Source organism: Chionomys nivalis, chromosome 1 (assembly GCF_950005125.1).
Source record: "Chionomys nivalis chromosome 1, mChiNiv1.1, whole genome shotgun sequence".
Classification (NCBI taxonomy): domain Eukaryota; kingdom Metazoa; phylum Chordata; class Mammalia; order Rodentia; family Cricetidae; genus Chionomys; species Chionomys nivalis.
Window position 1 is genome coordinate 94,899,074 of NC_080086.1, and position 25,709 is coordinate 94,924,782.

Below are 25,709 nucleotides of genomic sequence, written 5' to 3' on the forward strand. Positions count from 1 at the left end.
CCATGTGTCACGCAAGGTCACACTTTTACATGGCCAATGCTAGGATCAGGTGCTCAAGCCCAGCAGTCAGGCATGGGGAACTCTAGAAAATGAATGCTGTTACGAGTCCAAATTGTTTGCTTTTCTGCCATTCAGGGCCAATGACCCATTTCTGGGTTGCCCATCCATCAGCAAATATTTATCAAGCTGGTCTTGGTACTGGGTGGTTTGGTAAATAAAAGGATATATAAACATGTCCATTCTACAAGTAGTTTAGACAGGCGGTAAGACAGCACATATAGACACTTGGCAAGGTCAGCCTGGGCTGCTGGTGACCAGCCGAAGATGTGAACTGTGTCCACGCGTGGAGTACCACATGAATGGTGCCCATTATGAAGCACGACTTCTGCATCTGGAGAAGGCTTCTTACATCTATTAAAATGCCACAGCATGAGAAGGGCAGGGGTTGCAGACATAGCTCAGTTGGTAGAGCACTCAAAAGGCATGCAAGAAGCCTCAAGTTTGATCCCTAACCCTAACCCAGTACCCCCCAAATCTGGGCATATAGCATGTGCTATATGAATCTGGGAGGTGGATGGGTGGGAATGAGAAGTTCAAGGTAATCCTTGATGAGATATCAAGTTCAAAGCTGCCCTGCCTACATGTGATTCTATCTCACATATGTTCCTAGATAATCACTGGGAAATCAGAGAGAGAGAGAGAGAGAGAGAGAGAGAGAGAGAGAGAGAGAGAGAGAGAGAGAAAGCAAAGGAGATGATGGATGAACAGACAAGGAATGTACAGATGGGTAGAAAGATAGATGTATGAACACACAAATCAGCCACAATCTGTTAGGGATCTGACATGCCTATGTGTCAATTCAGCACCTCATCTGCTCTTGTAATTTTTATTTTATGATGTTAAAAAATTTAGGTGTATTGTGTGTGAGTTCCCCCAGGCTCATATATTTGAATGCTGAGTCACCAGGGAGTGGAACTCTTTGATAGGATTAGAAGGATTAGGAGGTGTGGCCTTGTTAGAGGAGGTGTGTCACTGGGGGTAGGCTTTGAGGCTTCAAAAGCCCATGCCAGGCCCAGTCTCTTTCTTTCTCTGCACATGGATCAGGATGTAGCACTCAGCTACTTCTCAAGAACTGTGCCTGCCTGTTGACTGAGGTTTCTGTCCCGCCTCGGACCCACAGTCGTTCAGTCCCAAAGAAATACACAGGGGTCTACATTATTCATAAACGGATTGGCCTATTAGCTCAGGCTTCTTATTAACTATTATAACTTATATTAGCCAATAATTCTTGTCTGTGTTAGCCACATGGCCTGATATCTTTTTTGGTGAGGGAGTCACACCTGCGCCTGGATGACAACTGCAGACTACATCTTTCCTCTTCCCAGAATTCTCCTGTTCTCATTGTTCTGGCTCTACTTCCTGCCTGGTTCCTGCCTGGCTACTGGCCAATCAGCACTTTATTAAACAAGTACAAGAAACACGTCTTTACAGGGCAAAACCATTGTCCCACAGCACCTGCCTGTCACCGTGCTCTCTGCAATAATGGACTAAGCCTCCAAAACTGTAAGCAGGCCTGCAATTACACGCTTTCTTTTATAAGAGTTGCCTTGTTCATGGTGTCTCTTCACAGCAATAGAGAAATGACTAAGACAGTATGTGTGTGTGTGTTTGTGTAAGTGTATGACATGTGTTTGTCCTCTGACTTCCACATGACCCCTGTGGCATGTGCATGCCAACACTTATAGAGACAAACATGCACATACACAAACATACAGATTTAAAAGAAAAAAAAAACAGGCCAGCTAGGTAACTCAGCAGGTGAAAGTGCTTACCCCGCAAGCATAATGACCAGAGTTCAATCCCCAGAAACTACTGTGTAATGGGACCAATTCCTAAAAGCTGTCTTCTGACCTCCACATACACCTATACCCACTCATATCACACACACACACACACACAGAGTTTTTAATTAAAAAAAGAATATAAAAGTATGTTTATAGTATGAAGGGGGAAATCTGACAGCTGCATTAGCTTTTGCTGGGTAATAAGCCACTTAGAAAGTTTGAGCTTCAAACATCGTACATATAAAAAATTTCTCATAACCAGATAAGGTAGACATCTATGCTGGTCTCAATCAGTTCAGTTGAATCCTGTGGTCAGCTGGTGAACCGATCTGAGGACAGATGTAGAACATTCACACATCTGCTCGTGGGTTTGGTGCCTTCTGGAGTAACATCAATGGCTTATCCTGTTTATCCCTTGCTGAGTAGCAAGCCATCACAGGCTCTTCTAGAGATTTTTGTAGGTTTTGCAAAAGGACTGAAACTTTTCAAGTGCTTATTTTATGTGAGTTCCTCATTGGTGGAAGCAGCCAAACTCCGAAGAAAGGGATGGAAAACAAGACTCTTGACCTTTTGATGGGAAGCGCCAAGGCTCACAAGGAAGAGAGACAAACACAAGGATGGAAAGATGGTGGGCCGTAGGCATCAGAGAAACCTCGAGACAAATAAGTGGAGAAGGGTTTGTGGGAGGTGAGGAAGGTAATAAGGAGACCTGGGGAGGGAGGGAAAGGAGCCAATGGGTTTTATAAGCTTTTCACTATTACTTTATTTTGGAATGTACTGAGATAAAATATGATTGTTAGATTAAAGAGGAGGAGGCAACCAATGGGTTCCCTGGGGTAATAAGTAAGAAAAAAGTTGGGTATGGCAAATCTCAACCTTGTGAAGATTTTAGGGTTATAAGACTAGGTTTAACAGAGCAACAGTGACAGAGAAGGGATGGAGTGAAGAGAAAACTGATTGAGGCAGGCAGCAAGGGTAGATAACTTTTTTAAACAAGAAACAAGTTTGTAAGGGCTGGAGATGTAGCCCAGTACAGGGTTTGCCTACCATAGACAAAATGCTGGCTGAGGCAGGGATGGGAGGATCAGGAGACAAGGTACAAACAAGGACCAGAAATTCAAGATCATCCTAAGCTACAAAGTGAGCTGGAGGCTAGCCCGAGAGCCAGTCTCAAAACAAAAATTAAAAGCAGGAAACAGAGAGGAGGAGGAAGAGAATGGGAGATTAGAGTACCAGACATTCATATACATAAAATAAAATCTTAAAAAATAAAAACCCAAACAAGCACTTTGGGCTTGTCCAGAGGCCTAGAGTTCAGTTCCCTGCATCCTGTAATTCCAGCTCCAGGGGGATCTGATGCCCTCTTCTGTCTTCCTCTAGTACCCCACACACGAGGCAGAAACGCACACAGATGTGTCAGGATCCTCAAACACTACCAAGTCTTTGAGCTCCCCTTTGTTCCTTCAGGCACTAGGGTAGCTGGCCAGTGAACGTCCAGGGATTTCTCCTGACTCTGACGTCTGTCTGAATGTAACAGAGCTGGGGTTAATAGAAAGGTAAAGCACCCAGTGTTGAAGTAGGAATGAGAAATGAATCACCCAATTTTTGTCAAATGGTTTTCTCTGGGAAGGGATGAGATTCAGAGTTCAGTGAACGCGTTTTAGAGATGTCCAGCATCCCAAAGAAAGCTGAGGATTGATCACTGTGGAATCAGAATACGCAGAAAAGCGTAGCTGGTTTCGCACTTAAGACACCCTATGTTTTTTTCTGGCTTATTTCAATATGCTTCACAACGTCTCTCTTCAAAAGAAGCTATTATCTGTGAAAACCCAGCCGCTAAGCGGCTTTTCCACTTTCTTCTTGCTGTCATTTTCCTTAATCCCTTGGGTTTCAGCAGAGTCCAGAGGTATTTCTTGGCTCCCTCTAAGCAGGCTACAGAGAGAAGGGGGAAGGGCAGAAACCCAATCCTTTAGTCTTCGCTGAGCCCTCGATGATGGCCAGCGCCTAAAGGACCACGCCAGGAAGGTAACCACGCCCCTTCCCCACCGGCACCGCCCCTTCCCCCACAGGCACGCCCCCGGCCGGCCCAACAATGGAGCTAGGCGAACACGTCACGGGAGCATCGCAGGCCTGTGACAAAGACAACGTGGCCAAAGACAGCGCCAGAGATCTCCGTGCCCGCTGTCCGCCGCCCAACCCCGTCTCGTTGCTAGTGAACCAACGAGCTACCCTCTATCCACACAGCCCCAGACCGCGAGCCGGGCCACGTTCACGCCGACCGAAACAGCGCCAGAGAGAGTTGAACTTTTGATTGGGCGTGAGCTGTTTCAATCTCCTCATTTTCTCCAATCAGAAGTGGGGGACTCCAGCCTTCCGCTCCTCATTGGTTTCTATGTGGCAGAAGAAGGCGGGAGAGCCGCCGAGCCGAGATCGCGCGAGAGCGGCGCCCGATGCCCAGAGCGCAGGCGCCCAGGAGTTGGCAGGGACCCCGGCCGAGGGCGGGCCAGAAGACGCGTCGTTTGGCTCTGGACAGCGTCGCTGAGTCGTCCGGGTTCAACCGCTGGGCCGCCGAAAGCTTTTGTCAGGGGCCTGGGCGAGGACGAGGCCCGCGAGGTTCCTGATGGTGTCCATGACTTTCAAGCAGGGCCGCGGCGGCCAGTACTACAGCACCCGGTGCTGCGGCTGCTGTCATGTCCGCACCGGGACGATTATCCTGGGGACCTGGTACATGGTAAGGGGGCTGGCGGGCAGGGCCGCGCCACCCGGCCACTGCGCATGCGCGGCAAGTGGGACTCAGGATGGGGGGCGGGGACGTGGAAGTTGGGGGGGCGCTACTTTTCGGGGTGCTTTAACTGTGAACTGAGGCTGAGGGACTTTGAGAGATGGGGCTCACGAGGATTTGGGAGAGGGACAGGAATAGGGTCGTTATTTGGGGAATACGCAGGTCTTCGCGCCCTCCCCCCGCACACGAAAGAATTATTGTCGTTCTTGGTATGCAGCCAGCTTTCGGACGTTGTTTTGTCCGAATGGAAAAGGAAAGAAAAGGCTTACAACTTTCTTGCTCTTTCTCTTTTCTCTTCTCTTCTTCTTTTTTTTTTTTTTTTTTAACTGTGCCTCCTAGAGTTTTTGTTAAAGGCGTTTGGTGATGTAGCCAGAAAGGCGTCTGTTTTGAGTCTAGACGCGAGCTAGGATTCACACTGGGTTAATTTCCCCGGGTACACCCCTCTCCTTGCCTATCAGGTGCTTTTCATCTCAAGATCGCCTCGCATCGGAAGAGTTGTTTATTGGGAGCCTGCTATGTGGGCTTCAGGATCTGTGTGATTTCTGTCACAGCATGTGGACGGTCCTGTTGACTACTGGTTGGGTAGACGGGCTTTTGTGTTATATTTTTAAATTGCAGTTCTTAGTGACTGTTCTTATTGAAATTGATTTGTCAACGATTTCCAAAAACCGTGATTCTTTTTAAGTAGTTTTTGGCTATTAAACTTTGCGAAGCCTTGAGAAACTTGTCGATTTGGTCACTTGGATGACTTTCAGATTTCGTTGTGGGGTGGGGGTGGGAGGTAACGTTAGAGACACTGCGCAGTTTCTGATAATTAGATGAGGAGCGAAGGAGGGAGAGGTTTACTTCCGACCTCTCCTCCCCCTTTCCTGCTGTCCTCTTCCCCGCCCAGTGTCTTGAAGTCATTAGTAACTGTTTGGCAGAACACCAGATGAAGATCTTCAGGCAGATGGTTTCCCAGCCCATCCCAGGGGGCTCTCAGACCACCACACTATTGATGTTTTTTGCAGTCTTGTATCCTTAATGTAGATTAGGAAAGAGCATCAAGAAGGCATGAGTGTGTACATTTATTTGCTTGCGCTGAGGTTATTTTCATGTTTGCTGTACTTTTGTACTCAGTAAGAACTTACTGCTACTATATTATTAATTATCACAATTTCTCTATGAAACTGCCCATTTGTATGTGTTAACTGAGCTGTAGCCCTGGACTTGGATTGGTTAATGACAGTCAGACGGATTGTATATCTAGCTTCCTTTTTTTATTTTCCTTTGGCTAAAAGTATGGATTTTTAATTTGTTTTGTCCCTCACCGTCTTCCGTTCTCCTAAATGATTAATTCATATCTTGCCCATCATTAAGTCTTACCTAACCCCCTGCCTGCCTTCTCCCAGAAAATGACCTTCTGTTGAACTTAGCTGAGAAAATAGGATGAGAGCCTGGGATGCTTGCCTGCAAATTTCATCTTTCTGTTTCTTCCATCCCTCCACCCACAGACAAAGGGCTTCAAACCCTTTGAAGAAGAAAAATCATCCCCTTCAGACATTCAGATTTATTGGCAGCATTTCTCTACACCCCTTGTTAGGAGTGTTTGATGCTGTGTTTTGTTTATAAAAATAGAGAACTCAGAATGCAGAGTGAAAAAAAAAGTGAAAAAGGACTTTTTTTTTTAACCATTAGGTGTTTTGCCTGCGTGTTTGTCTGTGTACTACTTGTGTGCAGAGCCTGTGGAGTGAGGTTAGATTATCCTGGGCGTGGAGTTACAGATGGTTGTTAGCTGTGTAGGTGTGGGTGTCCTTTGGAAGAGCAACCAGTGCTTTTACCACTGAGCTACCTGTCCAGCTTCAAGGACATTTATTTTATTTTATTTTATTAACAAAATAGGGATTGAGAGGTTTAAATATGGACACAGTTGAAACTCTTGGTGTGAATTTCCTCCCCTGCCCCCAGTTTTAAAGAGATACTATTTTGCATCAGCTTTCAGGCTAGACGATTGTAAACTGTCTAATTCAGTTGATGTGCTTTAATTCATGTCCGAGATTTATTGCCCATCTAAAGTGTAAAGGACTCTGGACGGACATCCAGGAGGGATAGATGACCTGCCTTGTATGGCTTCCCTGTTCTCACTACCTGCAGCATGATAGTTTCTAGCGCTGCTTGCCTTCACCATGACATCATCCCTTAATGTTTGTGGTGTTACAGAGAACTCTGGAGCACAGCCAGGGAAGTAGAACTTACAGTCACAAGGGAGGAAGATGAGCAGTGATAACAGATTCTAATCAGATTAAGGGGAGGAAACGAGCATTTGTTTTGCTTATTACAGTGTTGTTGGCAACTTCGAAAAATAGACAGGTCTCAGTTCTATATAGCAGTATGAAGTTGGGGTACACACAGGAGATGGGAACAGTATGATGTATAATGCCTCTAAGCAAAGAGGTCTTGTCCTGGTTGTGCATTCTTCTGCCATAAGCTCTAGTAAATTGGAGATGCGGAATGATAACAGGTGCGATGTCCTCTCCTCCTTATTTATGCCTTGCCACTGTTCCCTTCCTGCCCACTTTGTCATGAGCGCTGCTCTTTGACTCAAGGGGGGACAGCACCTCTCTCTCTGTGACCGAGAATATTGATGAGCTGGGTTGGGCTATCTAGAACAAGGCCTGTGTTTCTGTGGTTTTTTTTTTTTTTTTTTTTTTTTTTTTTTTTTTTTTATGGTTGTTGAAACATGTAGGCATAGCCCTCCCTTCTGCTGGACTGAACACATTGTCAATGACTGATAATGATGTCATTGATTTCTTGCTTTGGCTTCTGTGGGTTTTCTGTTAAGACTAGCACAATCCTAGATATCAAAGAATTAATTAGTTGTATGAAGCCAGACATGGTAGCAAACTGGAGAGGTGCTGTCAGGAGGATCAGGAATTCAAACCCAACCTTGGCCATAGGACAGCCTAGGCTGAATAGAATGCTATTTCCAAAACCAAACTAAACCTTTAAGTTTGTTTGTTGAGATGGTGTGTGTGTGTGTGTGTGTGTGTGTGTGTGTGTATCCCTGGCTGTCCCAGAACTAGCTCTGTAGACCAGGCTTGTAGAAGGAGACTGTTCATTTCCCAGCCGGCCAGACCTGAATAATCACACAGAAACTATATTAATTACAACAGTGTTTGGCCTGTTAGCTCCAGCTTCTTATTAACTAACTCTTAGATCTTAAATGAACCCATTTTATTAATCCACGTATCTCCATGAGGCTGTCGTTTACCAGATAAGGTTCTGTTCTGGAGTATTTCTCCTTTAGGAACTACATGGTTTCTCTTTGACTCTGCCTACTCTATATATACTCTGATTTCCCTCCTGACTTTACTCTGCTAAGTCATTGGCCAAAACAACTTCTTTATTAACCAATGGTAATAGATCATATTCACAGCATACAGAGGGAAATTCTACATCATTTCCCCTTTTCTGTTTTTAACTTTTGCATAGTAAAATTACATATACAAAACAGTTTCAAGAAATAATTGCAGTTATAATATTTAGTCTTCTTTTAATCTGGCAAAATTAAAGAAAATATACTGTCATCTATTTTATCTTTGTGAGTCCAAAGTTTCATATCTAATTTATCTTTTATCATAACTAAGAAAAGCTATAACTAACTGTCCTCAACTCTTAAAGACCCCAGAAGGATGTAATATTACCCTAAGTAAACAGGAAGTGCATTGTAAGCAACTTCCAAAACTTTAGAATTGACAGACAGAGCTTGCTGCCTGGACAGTCACCCAAAGTTTTTTTGTAATATTGGGGCATTACAGGCCCATAGTATTCAGCAGACTTTTCCCTGAAGCAGGAAGTTTGAAGATCTGTTCTGCCTTGTAATGGCAAAGTTCATCAGTTGCTTTCTTCTGTGTCCTGCAAAATTTCTGGCAGTTCTTTCATGAGGCAGAAACCCCAAAGAACCATCTCACCTTCTTTTGTCAAGTTCTGTGGGTCCTGCATGTCCAGTTTACACAGCATGCCATCAAGCAGTCCAAGCAAGAGCAGTTTCTTGCCCAGATGGCTAGCCTTGTCACATTGAAGGCAAAGTCCATAATGAGTTTCTTCAGTGTCCGTCAACCTCTCTGAAGTAATTGGTGCTGCCAGAAGCAGACATGTTTCACTGTCAAGAAAAATCTTAAGTTCTTGAAACATTTTAAAAGCCATATTCTATAGGTCTCTGAAAGGGTTGAAGAATACCTATCCATTTGAAATACATCTCTGTACATTTAGAAAATCTAACTTACATGACTACAAGTTTGACTATTATAATTATCCATTAATCTGTAATTTTAATTATACATTACATTTTTAAATGAGCTATGAAAACATAATACCTTAAACAAGAGTAGAAATATACATGTTACAAAATTGATCTTAAATTTGTATCCATAGACCAAGATCCATACAAATGCAAAGTACTCATCTCTATATCTTATCTCCCTTTAGGTGAGAACAGACATTTGTAAGCAATCATTTTGGGAATTTGGGCGTAATTTTCTTCAAACTCCTTCCAGCTTTTGAGGGGGAGTTTTTTTAGAGTTCACGGGAAACTTTTTTTTGGGGGGGTGGGGCGGTCTTGTTCCATCAAACTACATTAGCCTGGAAGGAATCCAAAGGTTCTCATCTTCTGTGGAAACAAAAGCAGAACCTCTTTTCCAAAGCAACATATCCTTAGACTCAAATTAATAATCTATGTTGGTTTAGCATAGCAGCCCTCAGAATCAAATATCTCTTTGCAGTGAAAAAATTCAAAGAAATCACAGGAATATGCATAATCAGGACTCATTATGTATATTCCATCTTTATGTGGCTTATTTTTATTTTTACTCTTTTAATCTATGACTCTCTGTATTCTTTTATATTACTTTTATGGTCTCTTTAAAGACTTTGTTTTATTTTTAAAACTACTACTTTTTTTAACTGTCTACACTCTTTTTCTTCTCTCTCCCAAGCCTACATACGTTTATCCAGCACTGTGACCCATGCAGAGATCTTTCCCATCTGAATCTATCTCAAACAGAGATCTGCCTGTCTCTGCCTCCTAATTGCTGGGATTGGGTGTGTGGTGCTACCACCTGGACCAAACCCTTATGTATTAATGGTTGGTATCGAATAGTTCTGTGGGACATCAAACCAGAATCAGTTACATGTACTAGAGGTACCAAGCTTGAAGAGTTGGCAGCATCTGGCGTTTTTAAGTTGAAAGAAGTATGTGTGGCATGAGTAATACACATTTTTAGAGTGAGTTCAGACTTAAGTTTCTATATTTTTCAAGTTCATTTCTTTATCCTTTATTAAAGAATTTGAAACCAGATTATTTTAAACAAATTCTTAGATGTAAACTCATGTATTGAATCATGAACTTGGAGTTAAAAAAGCCTGTCTTTCTCATGAATGTTTTATCGTTAAGTAATCTAGCGTTAAGTAGATGTGAGGGCAGATATCCTCATGCCACATGGGCCCTTCACCTATTAGTCATGTCTCCTTAAATAGCTGTAGCTGAAAGTTTGTGTCTCCCCCACCCCGCCCGCATTGCTTATGCTTTCAGTACATGCTGTTTCTTCCCTCTGAAGCGCTCTTCTGCCTTTTAATTCATTTAAAAATATTTTTAGAATTTACTCTTACTCTGTGTGTCTATTATGCTGTGATTATGTGGGAGAAAGGTATAGCTCAGAGGACAGATTTGTGGAACTCTTCTTCTACTTCTGTATTAGTTCTGGAGACTGAACTCAGGTCACCAGGCCTGTATTGCAAGTGTCTTTTGCCCACTGAGCTAATTTTTGAACCCATAATTCACATTTTAAATTAATCTATTAAGGAAAATCTTCAGATTTATAAAAGTAGTGAAATAATACTTGAAAAAAAGCCTGTCTAGAAGCTAACTTATTATTAATTATATTTGAGGTATTCAGTAGATAGTTGTAGAATGAATTATCTCTTAAATAATAGGGATAAACTAGTTGTGATTAAACATAGTAAACAACTAAAGGAAATCTTGTCTGAAGATGGCCAGATTTGATCTTTATCATTTGGCAATTCTGTGTTGAGTTTTGTGTACTGGTTTGCCTGAAGGGGCTCCCTGCCTAGGAAATCTTTATCATGGTGTCCTAATCAAATGCATTATGTTAGTTATAGTCTCAGAAGATACTGGCTTGGGACAAAATCTGCTGTGGGAAAACTGAGGGGTGATGATTTTTTTTTTTTTTAAAAATTAGAGAATCATAACTGAAGAGGTGGTTCAGTGGTTGAGCACTAGCTGCTCTTACAGAGGATCCAGGCTTTATCTCCAGCCTTCACTGGCTGCTCACAGCCCTTTGGAACTTGAGTTCCAGGGGATCCAACACTTTCTGGCTTGTGAGGGCACCAAGCATGCAAATGGTGCACAGACATAGATGGAGGCAAAACACTCATACACATAAAACATATTCTTAAAAAATTAAGTGTTTATTGATACTTCTCCCTGAAGTCCATAGTTGGATACTGATGTGAGACTTAGGTTTACATTGTGTGTGTGGCGGGGGGGGGGGGGGTCATGCATGTGTCAATGCTGAATGTGTGGATGTCAAAAGAGTTCTTGTCTTCTACTGTTGCAGTTTTCTGCCAGGCTGACTTCTCCAGGTTAGCTGACCTGTGAGCTTTTGTACAGTTCTCTCTCATATATCCCATCTCACACAGTGCTAGGATTACAGATGTGGGTCACTGGTTAGGCTCATTTTATGTATGTATGTATGTATGTATGTATGTATGTATGTATGTATGTATGTATTTATTTTCTGGGTGCAGGTCACCTGGCTGGTCTGGAACTAGCTGTGTGGCCAGGCTGGCCTGAGCTCACAGAGATTTGCCTTGTGCCTTCTGAGTGCTGGGATTAACAGTGTGGGCCACCACCACATCCAGCTGTATACGACTTTCAATGTGGATTCCAGGGTTGGAGTTTCCCATTCTGCAGAATAGGTGTTGGCTACAAATCGAGACTGAGCAAATTCTTGAGAACTGAAATGATACTGAGTAACTCTCCTGATCATAGTTCACTAGAACTAGAGACTGGTATAAGGACGAGACGGAGTCATGCCAAAGCCAGGAGATGAAGCTGCAGGTCTCCAAATGCTGTGCAAAGAGGAGACCAAAAGGATGAGTGTGGGATTTCCTGAAACAGGAAAGTAACAACACTGTCTCAAACCCAGGGGGAATTCACAGCCCCAGAAGTACGTACATCGGAAGTAGAAGAGTTGCAAACCAATGGTATTTCTCAAGGAGCTAGAAAAACAAGAAGTAAGCTCAAAGCCACTAACACTGCTGTTCACATGGTATTGAAAGTCCTAGGCAGAGCAGTTTGACAAGAGTAACGGATAAAGTGCTTACGGGTTGGAAAGGAGGAGGTCATGGCTCTGTATTTGCAGATGACACAATCAGATATGTAGAGAATCCCAAAGACTAAAAAGCAACTGAGAACTAATAAAAAAGTTGTGGAATAGTAAAGCAACTTCAAAAATAGTAGCTTGTTTCTATGCCAGTAGTGAACTATCTGAAAGAGAAATTAAGCACTCAGCTTGTCATAGCTATAAAAACAAAACAAGAAAAACACCCCTACTTTAACCAGGAGGTAAAAGAATCCACAGTGAAAATAAAACATTGATGTAAGACTTTGAACAGGTCACAAACAAATGGAAAGGCGTTCTGTATTCATGAATCAGAATTAGTATTGTTAGGACCCATACTACAAAAGGGATCTGTAAGTGTAAGGTAGTGCCTGTCGTGTTTGTTGTCTTCCCCTTACTAGGAGAAAACAACTTCTTTTTTTTTTTTTTTTTTTTTGATTTTTCAAGACAGGGTTTCTCCATAGCTTTTGGTTCCTGTTCTGGAACTAGCTCTTGTAGACCAGGCTGGCCTCGAACTCACAGAGATCCGCCTGCCTCTGCCTCCTGAGTGCTGGGATTAAAGGCGTGCGCCACCACCGCCCGGCTGAGAAAACAACTTCTAAAAGTTGAATGAAACCACCGAAGACTGTACCTACAAAGTCTCGAGCAAAAAAACCAAGGCTGGAAGCACCACACTGTTCAGTCGGTGGTGGCGCACGCCTTTAATCCCAGCACTTGGGAGGCAGAGGCAGGCGGATCTCTGTGAGTTCGAGACCAGCCTGGTCTACAAGAGCTAGTTCCAGGACAGGCTCCAAAACCACAAAGAAACCCTGTCTCGAAAAACAAAACAAACAAACAAACAGAATGTAAAGCTGGCATTCACTGTTGTAATAAGGGCCGTGGGGCTGCGTCTCCGGCACCTGGCCGCCCGCATGGCTAGCTTATGCCCTGAAATAATTACACGGAAACTGTATTCTTTTAAACACTGCCTGGCCCATTAGTTCCAGCCTCTTATTGGCTAGCTCTTACATATTGATCTAACCCATTTCTAATATTCTGTGTAGCCCCACGAGCTGGCTTACCAGGAAGATCTTAACCTGCGTCTGTCTGGAGTGGGAGAATCATGGCGACTCCTGACTCGGCTTCTTTCTCCCAGCATTCTGTCTGTTTACTCCACCTACCTAAGGGCTGGCCTATAAATGGGCCAAGGCAGTTTCTTTATTAAATGAAAGTAATTCCTCCATCAATTCACAGTCCTTCTACAGAAATAGATGGGAGGACCAGTGGGACAGACTGGAGAACCGAAAAATAACCCACACTTTCAACAGCCAAGTGATTTTCAACAGAGGTGCCAGGAATAAGTGCCTGGGCAAGCACATTGTTTTCAGTGAGTAGTGCTGGGGAAACTGCATGTCCACAGCTGTAGAACAAAGACACGAGACCCTCTCTCGTACAGAAAAGGCAGCTTAAATATTACAAAATACTTGACTATGAAAACTTGAAACTAAGCCTTGTAGGAGAGAATATAGGGGAAGCACTGACATTAGTCTTCTATTGCTGTGATGAAATACCATGACTGAAAGCAACTTAGGGAGGAAAGCATTTGGTTTGCTTTTACTTCCACATAAGTCCATCATAGGGGGGAAGTCAGGGCAGGAACCTGGAGGAACTGGAGCAGAGGCTATGGAGAAGATCTGCTTCCTCGTCTCAGCCTGCTTTCTAATGCCTATCAGGACCACCTGTCCAGTGGTAACAGCATCCCCAGGGAGCTGGCGCTCCCACATCAATTACTAATCGAGAAGATGGAGTGAACTACACACTTGCCTGGAGGAAGATCTTACTGAGGCATATTTCCAATTGAGAGTCCCTCTTTTCAGATGACTGTAGCTTGTGCCAAGTTGACCAAAAAGGAAAACACACACACACACCAGCCAGGATAGTCTGGGCAAGAATATAATAAATGCATTGTCAACAAAGGAAAGCACACACACATATGGGATTACATCAAACTAAAAGGCTTCCTCACTGCAAGAGAATCAGAATAGTGAACAGGCTACCTTTAGAAATGGCAGAGGATATTTGGAAACTTTCTCACAAGAGGTTAATACCCAAAGTATATCAGGAACTCACCAGCAAAAACAAATAATCAAATTTAAAATGGGGAAATGAGATGAATAGACAGAAGAAGTAAAAGAAGATTAACAAGACCAACAAGTACATGAAAAAACTCTGAATGTCATGAGCTAGCTTCTTACCCCAGTGAGTGAGTCAGCCAGACAAAAAGTGACATGTTGGCAAGGAAATGGAGAAAGGAACATCTGCACTGTATGGGAATGTAGTATAGCCGCCTTTGGGAGAACAGTGTGGGACTCTTGAGGTTAAAAGAACTGCCATAGAACCCATAAATTCCCCTAGTGGGTTCTTACCCACAGAAAACAAAATCAGTGTATCAAAGAGATCTGTTGCAACCCATGTTTATTGCAGTGTTGTTCACAGTAGACCAGGTAGGGAGTCAGCTGAGGTCTTCATTGATATCAACAGATAAGGAAAACAGGGTCTTCGTTCACAGTGGATACTATTAGCAGTAATGAACAGAATTGTCATTTGCAGCAACATGGATAGAACTGAGGCTACAACTGACATAAGTGAACTACAGAAAGACAAATATGTGGCTTTACTTAGAGATTACAAATTAGCTTAGTTTATAGACTTACAGGATAGTGGTTACTAGACACTGAAAGGGGAGGGGAGGGGACAGTAAGCAACAAGATAAGAGTAAAATTAGTGTTCTTTTGCACAGAGGATAATTACAGCTGTCAATATTGCACCAAAAATCAGAAAGAGCTAACCAGTTATACGAGCGTTCCCATCGCAAACAAATGTTTTAAGGTTATGGTATTATGTGCCTTGAATTGACCAGTAGTATATGGTGTATAAGTGTATTAAAACGTAACATTGTACTCTATCAAGATGTACAAATGCTATGTATCGTTAAAGAAAAGTAACCCCCCCCCCAAGTCCTTGAGTCTTTTGGGATGGGTATGATTGAAGCAAGGAGGAATTGCTGCCTTAGGCCTGAGTGCTTCCCTGGGTTTGCCCTTGTTCCTTTCTCCAAGTAAAAGGCCCTCCATTGTTTTCCCACTGCTTATTTACTCACGTGAGGTGTGCAGAAGGCTTTTAAAGTCTGCTCGGCCCATGTTGTTGACACATGTGCTGTGTTCTATCTGGCCTTGTTACTAGGCTTACAAGCCTTTATTTTCAACTTTCTTTCCTGAATACAGTGCGGGAAAGGTCATGAATATTTTGGAAAAGTTTTTAGTAGAATATTTTAAAGACTTTTTAAACTTTAGGGTTACAGTTTAAAAAGTCTTGAAAAATCCAACAGGAACTTAGAACTCTGTCAGCTGAATTTAACATAAGTTGCATATGAGTGTGGAGTAGGTGCTTAGTGGTGTTTTGGATTACAAGTACTGGTTTTCTGATGTGGGATTCCCCTCTGTGTGCTGTGAGTATCATTGGTTAATAAAGGAACTGCTTTGGGCCTATAGCAGAGCTATAGGGGAACAGAGCTAGGCAGGGAAAACTAAACTGAATGCTGGGAGAAAGAAGGGCGGAGACAGAGAGAAGCCATGGAGCCGCCAGAGACAGACGCTGAGAACTTTACGTGGTAAGCCACAGCCATGTGGCGATACACAGATTAATGGAAATGGGTTAAATTAAGATGTAAGAGTTAGCCAATAAGAAGCTTGAGCTAATGGACCAAGCAGTGATTTAAATAATATGGTTTTTGTGTGATTATTTTTGGGAGTCTGAGCAGGCGGGAAACAAACAAGCAGCCTCCTTTCAACAGTTTTCTAGATTGGTTACTGTCATATTCAAAGTACTACCCACAGTGAAGTGAACTAGGCAAGGACAGTGGAAAATTCTATGATAATTTGTAGAAAAAAAAGATATATTTTTTTAAAAAAGTCATACATGTGATAAAAATATTTTGGACATATGAACTGCAGCATGTATACAACTACATACACACATGCATGGAAATATATATATATTTAAACCCTCTAAGTTGTGTTGGTACTTCATTTCCTTCATTTGGTAGCTAGATTTGCGTGTTTTCCTTGACATGAGTGTTTTTCTGTGCCATGCTAAGCTTTTTTTTTTTTTTAACGATGGTGATAATTATGTTATCATAATTGTCAGCAAACAAGAGTTTGCTGAATGGATTTCAAACTGATTTCCCAACACAAGATAACAATTCTATCTTGAAGATAAAACATGGTCTGCTTTTCTACCAAATGTTTGAAGGCTTGACCTGATATAAAGAAAATGCCTTTTTTGGGTGTTACCATCCATCCATCATTTAGGGTGGACAGGGGAGAGGAGTTTTAGGTATTGTTGCTGGAACACTTTGGAGTGTCAAATGTTGGGACTTCTGAGAGGAGGAGGGCAGATTCTATGAGCTTTCATTGTGGAGTTTGTCTTGTCTTCATACCTTACTGGTTTCCATATTGAATCTTCACCAGGGCAGTTTCTGATCCTTGAGGTCATATATGTGCTATGAGTCTGCAGGGACCACAGCCAGAGAGCACTGTACAATGTCAAAGTGGGGTTTCTGTCCTTGATAGGCTAGGGAAATTCATCGTCTGTGATGGGATTTCAGCAAGATGTTTAGCAACGTCCCAAGGCATTTCTTAGTTTTTCCTTCCTTCCTTCCTTCGTGGCTGACACGGGACTATTGGTTGTTTCATGATGGTTACATTTAAAGAATGAAGACCAGAGAAAATCGGTCTGTAGGATGATAAAATCTGGAAAATCTTTGTGGGCGGGAATGTAATCAGATATAATTTACTTACAGTTTCCTTAAAGATCATGTCCAAGCCTTTGAATCTAACTGTGTAGGTTGCAGATAGCTTATCAGATTAAGTATGGAAAAACAATTTTGAATTGTATACAGTTACTCTTGGGTGACATTGCAAAAATGTACAAAACCAGTAAGTACATTTGCCTTTGGAATTTGTGAACCAGGTTGGGGAATTTGTCCATTGCACTGGAACTTACACAAAGGGGAAATAGGCAGATGGCTAAACCATGCTAGAAAGGTAGAGGAGTGGATGGAGGGCCCAGATGTTTAGTCCCTGTGGTGTTTGGGGGCTGCTGTGCATATTAGAGGAACACACTGGCTCCGGTGGCAGAATTAAGACCAATGCGGGGATGGGGGGGAAGCATCATCACTCCTTTCAGGAATCTTTTAAACTTGAACCAAACAGATGGGGGTGCTCTGGGGGAGTTGCAGGCATCTGAATGTTGGCGTGTGAAGAAATATGTGCCTCTGGATTTGAAGTTTGTAATGATGCCCTAATTTTGCTTTCAGTACATTTTATTCTAGTTTATTGGCATTAACACAGGGTTCTGCATCTTTATATAACTGTAACTGTTCTTACCATGTTTTATGAGTGTCTGCTATCTCACAACCTTGTTACTGCAGGTGAAGCAGTATGAAATGTGTCTAGAGACTGTGGAGACCATTCCCTGATGGAAATTAATGGTCGTCTGTTGTCTCTCTCAGGTGGTCAACCTATTGATGGCAATTTTGCTGACTGTGGAAGTAACTCATCCAAACTCCATGCCAGCTGTCAACATTCAGTATGAAGTCATTGGTAATTACTATTCATCTGAGAGAATGGCTGGTAAGTTTTTAACTTTAAAAGATATCACTGCCAAGTTTTTATATATAAAGCCATTTATAGTCTTCATATGAATGTTAGAGGAAGGTTGAGGAAATTATGCTTCAGTTATACTTCAGAAGGTTAAATAATTGCATAGTAAGTAACAAGTTGAATGTTATTTAAGCTACTTGTTGAGACAGGAAAGTTATTTTTGATGACTTTCCCCAGAGATATTCAGCAAGAATTACTGAAGAACATTTCTGAACAGAAGATGTAATAAATTAGTATGTTTTGGAGAAGTGTATGGTTGTATGTATGCCTTGACTGTAGAGACAAGACAGAGGAGATTGGAAATAAAACTGGTTTGAGACTTTTGAGGGCTTACTTACCCATGTGTAGCCAGGGTCAGAAATTTGGTGTTAGAACAAATGGTCTATTGCAGTAGAGTATAAAATATAATGCACAGTTCTCTTAAAAGGAACTAACACCACTATTAAAAAGAAACTAGCCCTAGAACAGTCATAGGAATTGTCCTGTTAGACCCTTTATTCCCTGACAGCAGTTATTTTTTATTACCAGTTCTTTAAAATACAGGTATAAACCATTTCTAGTTGAATTTATATTATTGCAAGTTATGTCATAAATTCAATGTTTAGACAGAAAGTACAATTTCTATATGCTTAGTTGTGAAATTTCAGTTCGGAAAACTGTTCCCAGATCATGAGTGTGTTTCTAATATATAGATTTTAATTCTGAGATTTAATACGAAGTTCTGAACTTCTTTATATTTGTGACCACCTGTGATCCAAGGATGAAGATTGGTGTTTTTTTTTTTAATAATTGCTTTATTTGTGACTGTTTTGCCTGCATGTACATATGCGCATCATGTGTGTTCAGTGTCTGCAGAGGGCAGAGGAAGGTGATGTGAACAGGAGTTTGTAAGTTACCATGCAGGTGCTGGGGACCAAACCCAGGTTCTATAAGAGCACTGAACTTCTTAACTGTTACAATGTCTCCAAGTACTCATCTGTGTCTTTTGTTGTTGTTGTTGTTGTTAAATAATTTTTGTCTTCATGGATAAATTAATTTTCCAGGAACCAAGAAGAGTTCAGTGACTGTAATACACAGTAGAATGAAATCAACTGATGGGCATTTATAATGTTTTTTAAAAATGAAAAGTCTTCTGATTCTTTTAAATAGTCCTTATGACATTGACTCTGAGAAGTGACAAGAAATAGCCTTTTATCATATTTTTCTGGAGTAGTAGTATTTGAAATCCCCTCTCCCATCTCCAAATAATAATAAATAAAATTTTAGAGACTTATTAATACCTCAGTATTTTGAGTCAGGGTCGGTCTTGCTTTGTAACTTAATCGTTCAGTGGCAAGAGCTTTTAAATCCTTAACAATGGGGGTACTCTGAGATGATACAGCCATTTATGTGAAATCCTGCTGGTGTTTATAATGCCCAGTGATAAGATTATGTGTACAAACATCCAATAGTGTGAATATTTAGTGGTTACTCTTCATTTTTGTTGCTCTTTAGCTTTTTTGAAGCTTTCCGTTGTGCGTATGTAAAGGAGAATGTGCACATGAGTGCAGGTGCCTGGGCGCCAGAGGCATCCAGTTCCTGGAACTGGAGTTCTGGGTGCTGGGAACTGTACTTGGGTCCTCTGCAAGAGCAACAAGCTGAGCCATATCTCCGTGTGCCCCCTCTCCCTTCAGTTTATTAGTGTCTGTCCAGAGTCATAGGATCAACTACATGTTGTGAAGAAACTCAGCCAGTCAAGTATGGTTTGATATTGTTTGGGATTATTTGGGTGTGTTTTGAAGGAACTAGTGAATGTGGGATTAATGCAGACTGAGGAGGAGTTGAGTTGGGGAGACCTGTGTGAGAAGAGAAGGCAAACAGAAAGAAGCCGCTGTGGTTAAAGGTTTAAGATGCTGGGGTGGGGTGAATGGAGAACTTTGAATTTCAGTTATATTCTTATCAAAGCAAGAGATACATCTGTAGTTTTCTGTGTGTAGCTCATCTGTCTTCTAAGCAAACAGCAGTCTTTCCTTCCAGTTAAACCCACATCTCACAAAACCAGCTTGTGTTAATTCTTTCATAGTTTTTTCATTGCTTCTGCCTGTGTTTCAACTTGCTGTGTTGGGTTTTAATTGTCTCTTTGCACTCCGACATGTAGAGGCACAAGGGACCTGTTTTCCTGCCGAGTTACGTGGTTAATGTTCCGTCCTAAACACAGCGAGCTGTCGCATCATTCTAACATGGAAAGGCATGCATAAATGTCTCAAGATGCTTAGATTTTCTTTTCTCCTGGCCTTAGATCTTTTGAGGGCCTGTTTTGAAAGTAATTAGAGTTAAACATTTACATGTAAACGTTTTGCAGTGTCATTTTATCATGAAGAGTTTAGTTTCTTTCATTGCATATGTTGCTTACTTAGAGTTCCATTTTTGTTTTCTTAGATAATGCCTGCGTTCTTTTTGCCGTCTCTGTTCTCATGTTTATAATCAGCTCAATGCTGGTATATGGAGCAATTTCTGTAAGTCTTTTCGTCTTTCCTAGTTTGACCTTTAGCAAGGGTAGTAGTTTTATACGTATACTAAATGTTTTTTTTTCTTCTGCAGTATCAAGTGGGCTGGCTGATTCCGTTCTTCTGCTACCGGCTTTTTGACTTTGTTCTCAGTTGTCTGGTGGCCGTCAGTTCTCTCACTTACTTGCCAAGAATCAAAGAATATCTGGATCAGTTAGTAAGTGTGTGGGCTATTTAAACTCTTCCACTTAAGTAAAATAATCTGATTGCAATCCTAAGGCAACCTTAGGGACTATTTTAAACTGTCTTTGCTTTTTATCATATCTTAAAATCACTTCTGTGTTAAAACCTGTAAGATACCATAATTTGTACCATACCATTTGGACAGCCCAGTACTAAAGGTCCGTAAAGAGAGTGTGGAAGAAATAGTTGAGCTAATGTGTTTCAGTAGAATATTTGACTGTATTTGGTGCTTATTAAGGGATTGGTATCCTCTTTATCAGAATGGTAGTGCATATCTGTGTGTCCACTGTATCCTAGCCCTCCTATGTCTACTGTGTTAGCATGCCTGCTATATCCTAGTCCTATGATAGACCCCTTTGGTGAATACTGCAGCTGTAAAGAGAACTTTGCTCTTTGGGGAACCAGCATGTATTGAGGAGTCAGGGTATAGGAAGATACTTTATTAGGCCATAAATGACCTGCCCCATTGGTGGTCTGAGTTAATAAAAAACTTAGGTTAATGCCGTATAGTGGAGTAGAAGGGTAAGGGATATTCCAAGCTGAAGTGGTCAAGGAGGGCTTTGTGGGAGAGTCTGATGAAGAAAGTGTGTGGTGCGAGCAGATGAAAGCTGGTGGGGCAGTTATCCTTAGTGCACTTCCAGATGTTGTCTTTGAGAATCTTTCCTGCCTGTGGCTAGATGTCTGGTCCATTTTGAATGCATCAAATAAATCTTTTACTCCAAAAACATTTATTGATTGCTTCTTAGGGGCTGGGTTCAGGGTACTTCATAGAGATTGTCTAGTGAAGGATCAGAAGAGTGATGTTTAGTGATGTATCATTAAGTGTGGGCAGCTTTCTGAGTAGGTAAGCCTTGGGTTGTAGACCTGAGGTTGAATGTGAGATTTGAACAATACTGAGGGACTTGATTAGGAATTGAGATAAGAGAAATCAGAAAAAAAAAGTTAAGAGAGATGAGATGAGAATCCCTGAGGCAGCAATGAATATGAGGTAGCCAGGGAGCCATGGAAAGTAAACATCTGTGGAGACTGGAGAGGGGTAGCTAGCACAGGCAGTGGGCCTGGTCCCCTGTGATTGGAAGCTTCCTAAGTGTTGTTCTCTAAGCCTGTCGTCTAACTGAAATATCACAGGTAGGCCCCTGCTTCCTTTTCTACAGTTCTTGGCATATACAGTCTCCTGTGTATTAGTCACATTCCGTGTGTGAAAGTCCAGCATTCCCATTGAAGACAGCTACAAGTCTAAGGACAGGTGTGTGGGAGAGAATATCAAACAACACCCTTGTTCTTTTACAGACCCTGGTGTTTTCCCCCTCTATTTGATTGGCTTAGTCTTTTTAATTCGAGGGTAACTTTTTCTGCTGACCAATTTTAAACCCTCACTTCCCTTCTCATGCCCTTCTCCTGACACTGAACTCATCACCTGGTCCGGAGTCAGATGAATGCGCTGACCCTTCCCAGTACAGCAAGTATGTCCGCAGTAGATCACGTCCTCTTCTTAGCCTGTAGACAGTGGCATGTCTCCTTTTTACCCATCAAATGCAGAGTTGAGATCAATATTTGACTCCTAGAAAAGTTAACTTTATGGAAGACGAAATAGCCCTGGGAAAATGAACAATTTTGGCTCCTTCTGATTTACTGACCCAGGGCAAAGTTGGTTGCCATACAGGTGATTACATTTTGTCAAAGGCCAGAAAGATGGACAATGGTGGCCAGTAAAAAGAATATTAGCTCTGTTTAGACTTTTTAGTTAGTTATCCTAGCTATTAAACAAGTATATCTAAAGCAATGAGTGTGTCTGTTCATGATAAGGGGTTCAGACATGCTGTGTTAGTTCCTGTGTGTAAATTTAAAATAGTCTGTCACTTCTGACTTTGTTGCCTTTTGCCATGTTCTTAAAATGCTCTTGAGATTATCAGAAGCACAGTGCCATAGAGGAGTTGTCATTGTATGTTTGTGTTTTAACAGCCTGATTTCCCCTACAAAGATGATCTTCTGGCTTTGGACTCCAGCTGCCTTCTGTTCATTGTTCTTGTGTTCTTTTTGATATTCATCATTTTTAAGGTATGGAGCTTGTGATTCACATATGGGGGGGTCTGGTGAGACTTCCCAGTAACCCTTTCCCCTGTCTGTCTCCTTATGGGTCATAAGAGATGTAGAATTTGTAGTGATAGTGTCATTTCTGGCACAGTAGTAGAGAGGACTTTCTGGTAAGGGGTAGACTCCCCCTGTCTTGGACCCGCAGAGTACTTGGCACTTTTATGTTTTCAGAAGTGCTTCATGACTTGTAGTGGGAATCCATTACAGTTCCCAACACTGGAACACTGGGATTTCCTCCACAGCATGTTGGTTAACAGACTATATCTCCAGTTAGAGTCTTTATGAGAAACTTGGGATGTTTAATGAGAGCCAATTGGGAGTGAACCTGTGTGAAATGGGTTCCTTCTTCACAGATAGTGCAGAAGTCATGGAGGTCCTCTGCCCCAGAGCATCCTGCTGAGCTTTGTTCTCCTTTCAGGCTTACCTAATCAATTGTGTTTGGAACTGCTACAAGTACATCAACAACAGAAATGTGCCAGAGATTGCTGTCTACCCTGCCTTTGAAGCGCCTCCACAGGTTAACTACTGTTACACCAAACTGTAGTTCGCTTTTACTGACACCTCCAGAAAGCGATGTGGGACTTGAATATTTGTTCTGTACCATAACTGTGGTTTCAGACACGAATAACTTGAACCCATGAATGCATAAGATTTAGCATTTCTCATTGGGAATCTTGTGCACACAGGGCTAGAGTTCTTTGCACTGTTGACCTAGCTTGACTCTTAGGTTTATTTGTTAGTGGTCCTCACAAACCTTCTTTCTGGACAGATAAGCTAGGAGAGAAGGAGGTGGGTGGGGAGAGAGGAAGGGAAGGGGGAGAAAGAGGGGTGAGGGGAGAGAATATGTATGTGTGTGTGAGAGAGAAATGATAATGATTCTGATGGAGTCTGAGTGCTGACCCCACGTCTCAGAACCCTCTTTGCTGCCCTCTATCTTCCCAGGTTTTTCCACATAGGATACATATGGCTCATGTAGAGATAGCCTGTCACTTGGAGGCTCTTAGGCTAGAGTGAGCTTTAGAAAGGTTTGTCTATTATCTCAAAGGGAAGGATAGAAAGTCATTGTCCTTTGAGTACAGATTATCATGAAACTTGGGGCACTGGCAGCTTCCTGTAGAGTGGTCAGTGAGGCCTCTTCCCCCAGGTCCTCAGCCCTTGTTTTTGTTTTTTTCAACATTGTGTAACCCAGTTGTAGACCAGGCTGGCCTCGAACTCAGAGAGAGCCACCTACCTATGGCCTCCCTAGCACTGGGACTAAAGATTTGTGCCACCACATCCAGCTGATCTCAGCCCTTGATGTGCAGTTATGACTGGAGCTTTATTGGTTGCCTGTCAGACCCTTTGTGTGTGTGGTTTTTTAATACACATGGGTTAGTATGCTAAGTCCATCTTCCAGGTTAGTCCAGAGGAAGAATTCTAATTCTGCCATCCATCCATCTTCCATCCCATCCCTCCATCCATCCCTCCATCCCATCCATCCATTCATCCATCCCATCTTATCCATCCATCCACCCATTCATCCCATCCATTCATTCATCCCATTCATCCATCCATATTATCCATCCATCCACCCATTCATCCATTCATCCCATCTTACCCCTCCTTCTCACCCTTCCCTCTATTTCATCCCATCTCATCCATCTATCCCATCCCATCTTATCCCCTCCATCCATTCATCCCTCCATCCCATTCATCTCATCCATCCGCCCACACATCCATCCATCCCCACCCCCACCCACCCACCCACCCACCCACCCACCCACCCACACACACACATACATACATACATCTCATCCATCTCTCAGTTCTGTCTTGGTCACTGTCCTATTGCTGTGAAGAAACATCATGACCAAGACAACTCTTATTTTGAAAAAAAAATGAAAAAAAGAAAAGAAAGCATTTGGTTGGGGCTTGTTTACAGTTTCAGAGGCTCAGTCTGTTATCATCGTGGAGGGTGTGGGGCAGGTGGGATGCTGGAGAAGTAGCTGAGAGAAAGAGAGAGAAACAGACTAGGCCTGGCATGGGTTTTTGAAGCTCAAAGTCTACTCCCAGTTAACAAGGCCATTCCTTCTAATTCTTCTAATCCTATCGAAGAGTTCCACTCTGTGCTGATTAAGAATTCAAATATATGAGCCTATGCATTCAAACCATCACACATCACACATACACCGACCCTGATCTTGAGTCATTGTGTCACTGAGTGTGGATGTCTGTGAGCTAACAGTTCAGCTCTTCCTCAGGGTTGTGAGCTCCTACTTAGGCCGTAGTCTGAAAACTAATTATTCTAGAAAAGAATGTAAAAGGACATTGCCTGATGTAATTCTTTTCTCTTTTCAGTATGTTTTGCCAACCTATGAAATGGCCGTGAAGATGCCTGAGAAAGAGCCACCACCTCCTTACCTGCCTGCCTGAGGACATTGTGCCTTGTCAATAAAGCCTATACCAGCTTCTTGTCTTGTTTATTTTACAGAAAGCTGCAGCGCAGGGCTCTCAGACTTGTTTGATATAAAGTGCACTGTCTTGTCTGAGCATTTATTTTCAAACACTAAGGAGCTTTTGGACATTTATTAAAAACTTTTTGTGAAGTATCACATTTTAGAGACTTTCTGAAGACAATCTAGGTTAAGCGAGAGCAAAGTGCCATTGTTAGCCTTTAACTAAGGGGTAGGGAGGGAAAGGGCGTTCTCCATATTTTCTTTTTTAACTTTGCACTTTCATTGTATAATGGTTTGTGTTTCGGATGTTTGATGCCCTGGATAGTTTCAAGAGAATGAATTCAGTGTTTAGGATGAACGAGTTGGGTGTACGATTTGTAGTTCCCAGCTCTATGAAACAGGAAACAGCGTTGTGACTTGTCTGTGGAAGAGGATGGTTGCATGCTTCTCATTTGTACGTCTCCATCTTTGTGATAAGATGCTTTAATAAACCTCTCAAGTTTTGCTGTTGTCATTCTTCTTAAACGAGTCTAACCTTTTCTACTGCAGTGGATAGGCGGCCTGTCCCTTAGTGCTGGGGATATGTTTGTTGTTGGGTAGTGTCCTCATTTTAAAATTTGTACTTGTTTTCGTTGTCTTACATAATGAGAAGCTCTGTACTGATTCCTGGATAGAGGGGTGGGTGAGGGAGAAGACAGGACAGGACATTTTAAGAAATTCAGTTAA

The 25,709-nt window shown here is 42.1% G+C and overlaps 1 protein-coding gene across 1 annotated transcript; it reads left to right on the forward strand.

The window, feature by feature from the left end:
* Positions 1 to 4,300: 4,300 nt before the first annotated feature.
* Laptm4a (lysosomal protein transmembrane 4 alpha) lies at positions 4,301 to 25,487 on the forward strand. The gene is made up of 7 exons (XM_057787796.1): positions 4,301 to 4,575; positions 17,575 to 17,695; positions 20,144 to 20,220; positions 20,306 to 20,428; positions 22,417 to 22,512; positions 22,967 to 23,065; positions 24,886 to 25,487. The coding sequence occupies exons 1-7, from the start codon at positions 4,465 to 4,467 to the stop codon at positions 24,958 to 24,960; spliced, it is 702 nt and encodes a 233-aa protein (XP_057643779.1). The 5' UTR covers positions 4,301 to 4,464; the 3' UTR covers positions 24,961 to 25,487.
* The last annotated feature ends 222 nt before the right edge of the window (positions 25,488 to 25,709 follow it).